We start from the raw sequence: 13,470 nt of genomic DNA on the forward strand, positions 1-13,470 counted from the left end.
ATGAGCCATTGAGAAAAGAATAGAAGGCTTAAAACGAGAATGCTGAAGGAATGCAGATGAGTTATAGAGATGAGATGAAAACTTGATGCGGATTGGATGAACTTCAGGACTGATTTTATAGAGATAGCATAAAGAATAAGACAAACTATTTTCTCTTCAAATCTTATTTAGTCAAAAGAAATACAAGATATGCTGTGCACACATTGTCAAAAGTTTTCTTATTAAGCCAGCGAGATTAACAATAGATTGTCCCTATTTTTCTAGTAAACGATGAACCTCTGCTGTTATCTGCCGATGTTGACCTTGTATCTGAACCTTTTCTCGTTCCAGCTCCTCTATTCGTGGTTGCAGATTATGAGCATACCAATCTGCAAATTTTTTCAACTCTTGGTTTTCTTGCTTTAGCCTTTTATTCTCACTATCCTTATTAGCAAGCTTCTGTCGTAACTCAGATATTTGCATGTTAAGATGATCAATCTCACTCACCCTCGCCATTAACCTTCGAGATATGATCGTAACAGAGGCAGCATATTGATTACTGAGCATTCTTGATTATGCAATAATCTCAGAATCAGCCTTACTAGAAAAACGGTTCACTGCTCCTATCATGGTATTGACGGCCTTAGGAGAGAAGATTGATGATTGATGCGTCAAGGGTTCCTGATTCAAGTCTGGAACATTAGTGGAAGAGAATTGCTCAGTCATTCTATCGTTGTGGAAAAACAGAACTCAGGTCAAGAAGTGATTATTTTTTTTGGCATCCGATAGATGAAAATGATCATTTTTTTATAGAAACTCGGAGCCTTCAATCCTGTTTGTCAACAACATCAGGCGATTGTTTAAATCTTCAGCCGTATTAAATTCATAGAGTTAGGCCTCGAGGCTTTGCAGCACTTGTCGGGTCACGGACGGCTCCATTTTTCAACTATCTACAGTGACTATTAAACGCATCGTTTTCTTCAGTCCATTTACTTGTTGCGGATCCTTTTTAATGATGCCAAAAGGGGGAGAAGTGTTAGACTAGAACATTAACATCGTTTGAATTGCTAAACTTATTATATATATTTGGAATTATATTTATACTTTTGCTTGAAAAACTAACGCACATTCTCAGGGGGAGCTTAAGTATTAATTCAGGTTTCAGGTTCTATCAAGTATTTGTCATCATCAAAAAGGGGGAGATTGTTGAACCCAAGATTTCAAGTTTTGTGTAATTATATATTTACACATGGATTTTGATGATAACAAATGAATTCAAAGAATAAAGAAGTCTCAAGCTCAAGTTGTCTACACAATAGAGTCAAGCACATCAAGGAAACAAGCATGAGCAAGAAGGGAACAAGTTCACATTAAAATTATAGAGTAATGTTGTAAATCTCTTTAAAATTCGAAATTAGGATTAATGCTCAAAATTAATATTTTATCATAAAGCATTAAAATACATTTTCCACATGTGCATGAATATTTTTGAAAATTAAATTTGAAAATTTTGAAAGATGATTGATTGTCATCTTTTGCATGTGCATGCCTTGATTAAAGGGTTGAACTTTAAAAATATTAAAGATGATTGATTGTCATCTTTCACATGTGCATGTTTTATTTGAATATTTTCAAAAGTGATTGATGCTTTTTTAGACTTATACAAAAAGTAAAAGATTAGGTTTGAATTTTTTGAAAATGAAAGTATGCTCATTTTGTCATATGCCAAAAGTAAAAGATTAGGTTTGATTTTTTTGAAAAAGTGAATGATGTTATCTTTGACAATTGAAAAAGAAGAACCTTTTATTTGAATTCTTTGAAAAAGTGAATGATGTTGTCTTTGACAATTGAAAAAGAAGAACTTTTTATTTGAATTTTTTGAAAAAGTGAATGATGTTGTCTTTGACATGTGAATCTTTTTAAATTTGAATATGAAGTCTCATATGCCTATAAATAGATCATTTGAGAGCTTCACATTTACAACACCAAGAGCATACAACATTCATTCAAAACTTTCATTCTCTCTTCTCTAAACATTGAGCCTTAATCCTTGTTCATTTTGAGAGATATAGCTTGCGCTGTATTGTTCTTATTTCACTCGTTGAGGAGTGTTTTCTGATAACCTACCCACTATCAGCTTTTGTATCAGAAAAAGGGTGTGTATAACCCTTGTGTGTGTAGAAAGTATTCTACACAGGGAATAGTTGAATCACCACGTGTAAGGTGATTGCAAGTGTAGAGGGTGTTCTACACGGATCCTTTGTAGCGGTGTTGTTCAAAGGTGTAATAGGTTTCTATCTCCACCTGAAGGAGGTTGAATAGTGAATTTGGGAATCCTCAAGGGGTAGCTTGAGGCGAGGACGTAGGCAGTGGGGCCGAACCTCGTTAACATACTGAGTTTGCTTCTCTCTTACCCTTACTCTTTATATTTATTGTTATTTCATATTTTGTTTATATTTTATATTATATATTTGATTTATAATTGTTATTTTTTTTTAATACAACTCAATTCACCCCCCCTCTTGTGTTAGTCATCTGGGCAACAAGTGCTATTCAGATTGTCACCAATCCTGTTTTCCATGAACGCACCAAGCACATTGAGGTTGATTGTCATTCTATTCGAGACACCTTGGAAAGTCGGGGGATATCTCTTCCTCACATCTCTTCTGATCTCCAAGTGGCTGATGTCTTCACCAAAGCTATGACTCGACAACAGCATCAATTTCTTGTTGGCAAATTGTTGCTAGTTGACTTACCAGCATCAATTTGAGGGGGGATGTTACCGTATACAATTAATTAGATGCTGTATAGATTGCTATTAGCTGTATATATTATGTTACCATGTATAGATGCTGATTTTTAGGGATCAGTTAGACACCGTATATGGCACGTACCTTTGTGTATAGATGGAATGAACGAGATGAGGGCAATGAAAAAAATACAGGATCATTTTGCAGAAAGGGCTCTTAGTTTCTCTTGGGTTTTCTGAGTATTTTGACATATTCAGCAAGCAATCTCTCAAGCTTAAAGAATCACCAGAGTATTCTAGATTGATTTGAACAGATGCGTCTTCCTCTCTGCTTCATTGGATGTATATTGTTATGTGAAGCTAGAGAAAAAAAAAAATAACCCAACGATTCTGCTTTGGATAATGTATATATTTTTCTATAAAGAGAAAATCCATATTCATGAAATACTCCTTACTTTGGATGCTACTATCCAATCTGAAGATAAATTTTGCAGATGTCATTTCTTTAATCAAGAATGTAATTCAATTTGGACCTGAAAACTGGGAAACAGAGGAACCATAAAGGTCCCCATCGGTTAAACCTGGTATCAAATCAGAACGCACAAGGACATGCTCATCTTGTTTATTTATTGTTTCTGTGCACTCTTGCACTTCGTAATGCTTGCATTCATGAAAATGTGTGGTTGTGGGCTACTTTCTACAGCTATTCTGTATCTAATCTGTTAACACTAGGAATCAGAATCATAATAAGCTTTTCAACAATCTAAAAAGTCCAAAGCCAGGCGCGTCAACTCCAATCTAGATTCATGTCAGTATAGCAACCAATAACTTCAGTACTTTGCCAGTTGAAGCTTAAATTACGATCCTCATTCATTCCCCCAGAATTTAGATTAGTATTGTTTCCAACTAGGTTGATCCAGATATCGTGACCAACTCATGTCACGCTTACATTGGTTGCAATCAAGTTCCGAATGCTAGAATGGTACGAGCAATCAAGTCATTTTCTTAATCCAACCAAGAGAAATGGATAAACGCATAATGTCTTTTCCCCTATGTACGCAATTGAGTAACTCTAATGTTGCTAACTGAAATTCACTTCAATACTCACTGACTACTTAAAGATGGAATATCCTGTAAGTTAAGAAATATTCCTAATCATTTTGAGAAGTTTCCAAATACAAACAAAAGGGGAAAGTAGAGGATCTAATTTCATGTTAAATTTGGTGATCTCGCCATCTAAATCCTATATTTCTGTCTTCAATTTTCTTCCCTAGAAGGGCCTGGTTACCTCTATCTGGGGATCAGAACTTTTGAAAAGATATAGATATACAGTTGAGATTTGTTGTTCCTTTTTAACTTGATTTTAGCTAGTTCTTTTTTTTGTTTTGCAGTTCCACGACTAGAAGAAAGACAAGATCTTGCTTAGAGTCAAGTGACGTTTTGAGTTTCCTAATGGCACTGTCACATTTCCTGGGGTCTTTATTTAAAAACCAAGAAGCATTTTGCCTCCCCAATCCCCATTAACAGAATTGTAATATCTTGAAAACTCCATAGCAACTGACATGTGAAGGTAAAAGTGACTACGTGGATATGGGTGGCATTTCCCTTTCCCACAAACGCAAAAGTTTGGTTTCACCTATTGTCTGCCAACAGTTGCAAGTTGAAAACCGGCCTTCCATCTTCATTGGTCAATGCTGACATTGGATTTGCAAAGATTGGTGGTATTCCAGATCAGCTTGTGGGCGCTTGTCCTTTCACTTGTGACCATATGATGAGGTTTTCATTCAGTATAACTCAATCAAAAATTTAAAGTTTGGGCAATTCCTGAGAACTTTAGCGATCATGAATCCTCAAAAAAGGCACAAGCTCATTCAACTTATAGCCATTAAGTGAAAGTTGCCTATCATTTTAGGAAGTTTGATGTCTATTCTCTTATAGGATGGTGGTTGGTTGACGTAACAGATTTAGTATGAAAATGCCTTATTTTTAATTATCTTATGTTATCCTTGAGCCAGAGATGCTGGCATTATAAAGCTCAAATGCCAGCTAAAAAAGCTTCAATGGCACACCCCCACACAGTCAGCATAAGAGAAAGGAGGCAACATATGACGCCTACCACGATCATGTGATTGAAAAGATCTTCCGAGAAATTTATTTCCTTGGCTTCCTTTGTACAATGGCATAGTTTTCTAAAAGATTGCCTTGCTCTTTCTGTGTCAAACTGTCACAAGCAATGAACTTGAAATATAGTAAAAAGGGCTGTCGAATGGTTGGATTGGAGAGTTCGAATTACATAATAATAGGGGCGAATTACTGAAAAGGACTCAACTGTGAAAATAGTGCAGCATTCCGACTTCAACCATCTTGTCTTGGTTTATTAATTTCATTAAGAGTAATATTGAAGTCTTGCAGAACAAGAATCAACCTAAATTAAACCAAATTCACCCTTCTGCCGTTTTGGAGAATTCATAATGTAAGAGCAGCACTTTTATACCATGTCTTTTCTAAAAGCAACCCAAACATAATCCATATTCTTCAAGGATAATCTTCAACAGTCCATGCATGCACCTTTATTTTCCTTGATGAGCCACAGCTGACTCATGCAACGGAAAGTTAAGATCAACCTACCATTTTCATCCCTTTAAATACCTTCAAAAACTGCAAAGTTTGATCAACCCAAGTAGCATTTCTTCCTTGTATTCTCAAAGTGGAGAACATTTGAAACCCCTTCTCGCAAACAACCAGCTGCTCCAATTAGATTATAACTGAACTTTTGCGCCATATTTCAGACATGAACATCTCACTTCAGGAGCTTATTCTTATGCCAATCAGCTCAGCAACCTACAGAGTGGATAGGCCACAGAAGAGATGCTTACCTGATCCTGCTAGTCAATACCATATTCCATCACTCAAAAGTGCGTCTCTAATCTCTCTGAATTTATCAATTAATTTTTTAAAATTACGCTTGTTCAGTAACGAGACAATCTTGGTATTGCAGGTAGTGCAGATTCAGTGCTTAATAGGAAGAACAAGCTTGGTAAAAAGGGAGACAGTTTTGTGCATGGATTCCGAGAGCATGGTAAGCAGATTTAATTTTACCTTGTTTATTTTTTATCTATTTCAATCCTTGCTTTGCTGCCTGCTGGGATCATTAAGTGTCTGGATTTCATTCATCTCTTCAAGTCTCTTGTTTTAAAGTTATATTCCGAATGGAACTTGGTTTTCATGGTTCAAGTTTCATTTTGCTCCATTTAATTGGTGGAAAGATGAAGGAAAAGCAAGACTATCTTCAAATGGTGGAACATATAGGATGGTTTTACTTTCCTCAATCTACTAAAAAAAATTTATGTTTTACTCTAAACATATGCATCTAAAATCCTCCAAACACCACATCACAAATTCTAATTTCTTTTGATTGGTGTGAAACTGCAGTGAGACATGGGCCCAAGATCTCCGAAACTGTGAAAGGGAAGTTGAGCTTGGGGGCTAGAATTCTTAAAGTAGGTGGTGTGAATAGAGTCTTTAAGCGCTTCTTCAGTGTTAAAGAAGGAGAGAAAATGTTGAAGGCTTCCCAATGCTATTTATCAACCACTGCGGGTCCTATTGCTGGCCTCCTCTTTATCTCCACTGAAAAGGTTGCATTCTGCAGTGAGAGATCAATGAAAATCTCTTCTCCAGATGGAGAGATGATAAGAATCCATTACAAGGTAAGTTGCAAAAAATTATTCATTCCTCTGCTCTCGCTCCCTCGCTTTCCGCTTGTTAATATTGACAAGTAAAATCCATATGATGCAGGTCTTGATTCCACTGAGGAAGATAGAGAGAGTTGATCAAAGTGAGAATGTCAAGAAGCCTTCAGAAAAGTACATGGAAATAGTTACAGTAGACAATTTTGACTTTTGGTTTATGGGTTTCTTAAATTATAAGAAAGCTTTCAAGCATCTGCAGGAAGCAATTTCACAAGCTTAGAGGAATTACTAGTCACTCGGGAAGCAGAAATGTTCATTCCCATCTGCTTCAGAGATATATATTTATGTACAGCTAGGAAAACTTCAAATGAAATTTCGGGCATTGTTTTAAATTTTGTGGTGATAAAATGCTGTCTCTGACTCTTCACAACCATCGGCTTAACAATTAAAGAGACAAAAATCAGTTTATGCTGTGGTCACTCATGTCAATTTTGTGAATTAATCCTTTTGTTTTTCATCAATTTATGATGACAATGAAGACTGAATCCGTTTTTGCCCCTTGGTTCGAATATTGGTAATCAATCCAGGCTCAACCTATGTCTTGAGGCTGAATTTGATAATGTAACTAGGCTAATACAAATTGTGACAAGTGAAAAGGGCTGGCTAATACATAAACCCTATGAAGAACCGGATAGTCCACCAATAGCATCAGAAGAGTGTATGGATTTTTCCTGCATTACCAACTGCTCAATTCTTCTCTGTAGTCCTGCAATTGAATGCCGGTTTGAAGGGTACTGCAAAGGAACCATGGTAGCAGTTGTCATCAGTTTCTAAAGCTGCATATATTATGGCACCAGCAAATTAATTTAAAGAGGGTCAGGGACCTAAATGATATCAACCTAATGAATATATATATATATAGCATAGCATATATATAGCATGCTCCAAATTCCTAATTACACATAGATCTCAATGTTTTAAACCAACTATTCCAAAATAATTAATTAAAAACACCACAAAGTCTTAATATAAATGTACAAACAAAAGCAGGTTTCCTCTCAAGTCTCTACGGCTTCTTTGAGGATTAAGTTTGGTGCCTTCACTTTTGAGTGGTAGGCATTTTCTATTTGTAGTGGATTGTTTGTAGTCTTTTCTCCTTCTGATTTGGCTGTTTAATTGGTTGACATTATGGTTGAAGAAATTACGAAGATGTGGAAGAGATTATGTCTTACTGATATAGAGAAGGATGGTGTAATAGTGACTGAGAATGATGTTGAACCTATGCTCTCTAAAGGGAAATCTTGCCTCGTGGGAAAGATCATGGTGGATAAAAAGAGTAACAAAGAGGCCTGTAAAGTAACTATGCTTAAAGTCTGAAAATTTGCTCATGAAGTTAAAATTTGCTCATGAAGTTAAAATCTTTGAAGTGGGGGCAAACTTGTTCATCTTTTAGTTCAGTTCTGACCAAGATTTGCTTCGTGTATGGGGAGGGTCAACCATGGCTTTTTGATCAACACTTAATTTGTCTGCAATATTTTAATGGTTTCACGTCCCCTACTGATATGATATTTTGCCATGCATATTTGTGTGTGCAATTATACAACCCGCCTCTTGGTTGTATGAATCACACTATTGGGACTCAAATTGGTATAACATTTGGCATGTTATATATGTGGATGTGGATGTGGATGGAAGTGGAAATGGTTGGGGAAAGTATATGCCGGGTTCTTGTTGAAATTGATTTACCAAAACCACTTGCATGTGGGACTATGTTATTCCTGAAAGAGCATCAAGCTTTTGTGTCTTTCCAATATGAAAGACTACCACGTTTTTGTCTCTCTTGTGGAGTTATTATGTATGGAGCTTTTGGTTGTATGGCAAAATCTGTTTCTTCCTCAACTTCTTCCACCCCTAATGTACAATATGGATCATGGTTGAGGGCTACTACTTTTGCTACTCGTGGTGGGGTGGGAAAATTCATTACTGGTCAATCAGGACAGCCTCCCAACATTCAGTTTGGTATGCAGTCGTCTTCTTCAAGTCCTTTTGAAAATTGCAATGACATTTACCTGGCAGTTGAACAGGAGAATGTGACGTGGCAGCATGTTAACTCTCCACAAGTGAATGGGATTGGATGTTTCTCAGAAAAAGTAACTATCTCAACTGTAAATGAAGTAACTGCACCAACTACCATGCATGCTTCTACATTGCACATTGGATCATCTTCTGTTCCAGCAAATACCTCACCCTTGTTACAGATCCCATTAATGATGGTGGGATAGCAGGTGAGATATTGGAGGCCTCAATGAAAAAGGATCAGCATGTCACACCTCCTTCCCTACACAAACTGAAGAATAGGGTTAGATTGTATGTTGATATTGATGATGAACACTCTATTGGATCTATTATAGCCACTCGAAAAAAGGAAATCCTTACCTACTGGTACTCGAACTATAAATAATAAGATGAAGTTGACAAGCAAACAAAGATCTTTGAATGTATTAGTAGAGGCTGAAAGCTAGTCCCGCCAGGAGAAATAAGGCTTTTAAGTTGGAACTACCAAGGGCTTGGCAATCCTCGGACAATTCATGACCTTGATCTTATGGTTAAAGATAACAAGCCTAGTATTTTATTCCTCATGGAAACTAAATACATAAAACAAAGTTGGGAAAGTTGAAGTATATTTTGGATTTTCAAAACCTGTTTCTTGTTGATGGATTTGGACGTGGAGGTGGTCTAGCCTTACTATGGAAAGCTGACATACCATTAGAAATTCACAGTTTCTCGCAAAGACTCATAAACTCTTGGATTGCAAACATTAACCCAAAAACCTCCATGGATGCTCACTTGCTTTTATGGTCAGCATGTTACTGAAAAGAGAGTGGAAGGCTATAGTATTTTGTGCCATCTTCATTCTTTGAATCCACAGATGTGGTTTTGCATTGATGACTTTAATGAAATCTTATTTCACTATGAAAAGAATGGTTATGCTCAAAGGAGTGACAAGCAAATAAGTATGTTTAATGATGTTTTGTATGATTGTCAGCTTCATGACTTGGGGATTCTCTCAAAGGAATTTCACATGGTCGAATAACATAATATATGACTATTTTACTATAGAAAGGCTTGACAGAGTTGTGGCCTCAACTAACTGGTGTGAGGAATTTGGGGATGGGGATATCAAGGTACTGCCTTTAGTAACTTCTTATCATTACCCTATTTGACCATCTGTGGAACATCAACATAGATACTTAGGTTCTACCTACAGAATGAGCAAGTTTGAAGTTAGTTGGTCTTCTTACGGGGATTGTGGTGAGGTTGTTAAAAATGCTTGGATGCAGGCAAGTTGCTCCTATGGTTGCCTAAATTCCCGTTCAAAAAAACTTGGTTGTTGTATGAAATCTTTAAAAATATGGGCTCGATGTGAAGATCCAGTTTCTGATCAAACCCTGAAAGAGAAACTCACAAAGTTAGAAGCTATGTAGACTAATCTGATAGCATCATGATTTGTTGAGGAAGTTAAGCAACTCCAAAGAGATATCAGCAGTATTCAAGAAAGCTTATACTTGAAATGGAAGCAGAGGACTAAAGTCCATTGGCTACAAAATGGGGATAGGAACATAAAATTTTTTCACCTGTGTGCAATTCAACAAAAGAAGAGAAATGAGATCTTACAGGTGGCAGATGAGCATGGAGTCCTGCACACTCCCTCTGTTGGGATAGGCAGTGCTTTTACACAATTCTATTAGTCTTTATTTACCTCTATACAACCTTCTTAGATTGGTGATTGCATAAAAGATTTAAATCCAAAGGTGACTGCAGAAATGAATGAAGCTCTACTACAAGAGTTTAGTGAGGAAGAAGTTAGAGTTGCTGTTTTCAAATGGGACCCTACAAAGCACCTGGTCTAGATGGATATGGGGCTTGCTTTTATCAAGATCATGGTCAGTGATTGGCAGTGAGATTTGTCATGTTGTTCTATCCTCCTTAAACTCCAATGCTAACATTGAAACCATTAACTTCACATATTTGGTTTTGATTCCAAAATCTAAAAATCCAAGAAGTGTATCTAAGTATAGACAATTAGTTTATGTAATGTTTTATACAAAATCATTACAAAGATGATCACTAACAAATTGAAATCCATTTCGTCTACACTTATTTCACAAAACTAGTGTGCATTTGTACCTGGCAGCCTAATTACAGATAACATCATGGCTGTTCATGAAACTCATCACACTATGCATACTCAGCTCCATGGTAACTAGGGGTATATGGCTTTGAAACTAGATATAAGTAAGGCCTATGATAGGGTTGAATTGGTATTTATACGAGTTATGATGTTAAACTTGGGTTTTTTAGCAAAATAGATTGAGCTGATTATGAGCTGTATCACTACCAGTTCTTTTTCTGTTTTGGTTAATAGTGTTCCTCAACAAATATTTAAACCACAAAGGGGTTTGAGAAAATGATGTCCTTTGTCACCTTATCTTTTTATAATATGTGATGAAGCCTTAAGTTCTCAATTGTAGGATAACATAGAATCATAACTGGTGTACCAATTGCTAGAGACAGGATCACAATGAACCATCTATTTTTTTATGATAATAATCTCCTATTTTATAAAGCTAACATGCAGGAAAGGGTCATTTTGAATCGGATCCTTAACATTTCATGAAACTGCATCTTGACAGCAACTCAACAGAGAAAAGACTTCTTTGATTTTCAGTCGAAACACCAAGGCAACAACTAAAAAGTACATTATGGAGGTAGCAGGGTTACAAGCTTCTTCTAATCTAGACAAATACTTAGGCCTTCCATCACTTATTGGAAAATCCTGGACAAATACTTTCAGGGGAATAAGGGAGAGGGTGGGCAAACGACTTGGCAATTGAAGAATAAGTTCCTCTCACAAGCTGGGAAAAAAATTCTTATTAAAGCTGTGTTGCAAGCAGTGCTAACCTACAACATGAGTGTATTCTTACTGCCAAAGTCTCTCTGTAGATAGATTCACTCTCTTTTTGAAAAATTTTGGTGGGGTCATTAGGAAAATCAATCCAGCATCCATTGGAGAAATTGGGAGTCAATGAGTGCTAGTAAAGCATGTGGCGGATTATGTTTTTGATATTTGAATAACTTTAATCTTGCTCTTTTGGCCAAGCAAGCATGGCGATTTCGTATGCATCCTAATTCCCTTACAAGCAGGATATTTAAAGCAAAATACTACTTTCTAAATAGACATTTTTGCAGGCTGAGTTAGGCTTCAGGCCATCAGACATATATATGGAGGAGCATTTTTTAGTACATTCCCTTATTAAGTGAGAGCCTTATATGGAAAGTAGGCGATGGCTCTCAGATCAAAATTTAGAAGGATAGGTGCTGAACAGGGATTTCTCTTGCAAAGTTCAATCTCCATTGTCTTTACTTAATGAAAATGTTGTGGTTGTAGATTTAATTGACTCTTATACAGCGTGGTGGAAATTGGAATTACTTCATACTGTCTTTAATGAGGTAAACATCAAGGACATGCTAAAGATACCTATTTGCACAATGCCGACCTGCTACAGACAAGCTGATATGGAGGGAAAATGCTACTAGCCTCTTTTCTGTTAGGAGTGCTTACCACTTGCATAGGCAACTCCTAACATGGTCAGCTGGAGAATCTTCTAATCAATGGGCACAAGAGAATCTTTGGAAGAGACCACAGTCACTACAGACATCAAATACTGTTAAGATGTTCCTGTGGCATGCATGCACTGATGCCTTACCTACCAAAGTTAACTTATACAAAAGACATGTTATATCTGAACCTATATGCCCTATCTATTTGACCAAAGATGAGACACCATGCCACATCTTAAGGACATGTCCATCAGCAAGGGATGCGTGATTGTTAGGCTCAAGAGCAATTCAAAAGGCATCCATTGCAGCAACTGATTTTTTCAATGTGTTTGAGCAGATGTCAGATAGGCTGATAAGCCAAGATATGGTGTTCTTTGCTATTTTGGCCAGATTTATATTGTTTAGAATGAATACTTTCATACACGATAGCTCTTTTCAAGCACTAGCTCTGGTTTATAGGTAAGCTGTCAAAGCTTTTGAAGATTTAAGGAATGCACTGCAACAACAATCAGTGACAATAATTACCATTCAACCTGCAGCATTTCATTGGGAAGCTCCTCCACCCAATTGGGTTAAAGTTAACTGGAATGTGACAATAAAAAATGAACATAATAAGATTGGCATTGGAGTAATTGTTAGAGATGACTTGGGTTCTGTCCTTTCAGGTTTGATGCAGCCCATGTTCTACTATGTTGATCCAACAAGTGCAAAAACTAGGGGCCTACTTACTGCTGCTGTATTTTGTTAAGATCTTGGATTGGATTATGTGCTATTTGAGGGTGATTCAAGTTAGGTGGTGAATGCAATAAGGTGCTTAAATTAGCCTAATGTAGGGATGCTTCACTGTTTTGTTTCTGATATGCAACACTTACTGGCTGATATTACTTGAAAAATCCAACATGTGAAGAGGAAACTCAGTGATGCTGCTCACCAATTGGCATGGCAAGCTGTGATTATGGAGCATGAATTAATTGATATAGCTGATTGTATCAAAATTATTGTAATGACTAAAGGTCATGTTTGTGATTAATGCCAACTATGGTTTCCTGTGTTAAAAAAAAAAAAAAAATCTTAATATAAATATAAACCTCTCAACATACCATGTCATCATAATACGACAATTTATTAAATAATATTCTCCAATAACCATGGCATCTTTTTGTGATTAATCCACTATAATTAAATGATCTCGCTCATACTGTCTAATCTTGATTCTCAACTGAAATAATCAAATCATCTGAAAAATATTGTAGAAATAAGGAATGAGTTATTAACAACTTAGTAAGCAGAAAATATAAACTAGTATGTAAACATGAGCATTTGTAAAGTTCAGAATGCAGAACAAAAAATTTACTTTTAGAATACAGAATCAAAACATGTTATCAAAATAATAAATCAAAACTTTTATAAATATTCATGTTAAAAAATAAA

The 13,470-nt window shown here is 36.3% G+C and overlaps 1 protein-coding gene across 1 annotated transcript; it reads left to right on the forward strand.

Annotated features, from left to right (window-relative positions):
* The first annotated feature begins 5,382 nt into the window (after window positions 1–5,382).
* Window positions 5,383–6,975, forward strand: LOC122295837 (GEM-like protein 4). Its single transcript, XM_043105089.1, has 4 exons — window positions 5,383–5,643; window positions 5,727–5,807; window positions 6,161–6,435; window positions 6,524–6,975. Exons 1-4 carry the CDS (start codon window positions 5,520–5,522, stop codon window positions 6,695–6,697), a joined length of 654 nt encoding a protein of 217 aa, XP_042961023.1. The 5' UTR covers window positions 5,383–5,519; the 3' UTR covers window positions 6,698–6,975.
* The last annotated feature ends 6,495 nt before the right edge of the window (window positions 6,976–13,470 follow it).

The sequence above is a fragment of the Carya illinoinensis genome, chromosome 15 (assembly GCF_018687715.1).
Source record: "Carya illinoinensis cultivar Pawnee chromosome 15, C.illinoinensisPawnee_v1, whole genome shotgun sequence".
NCBI lineage: Eukaryota > Viridiplantae > Streptophyta > Magnoliopsida > Fagales > Juglandaceae > Carya > Carya illinoinensis.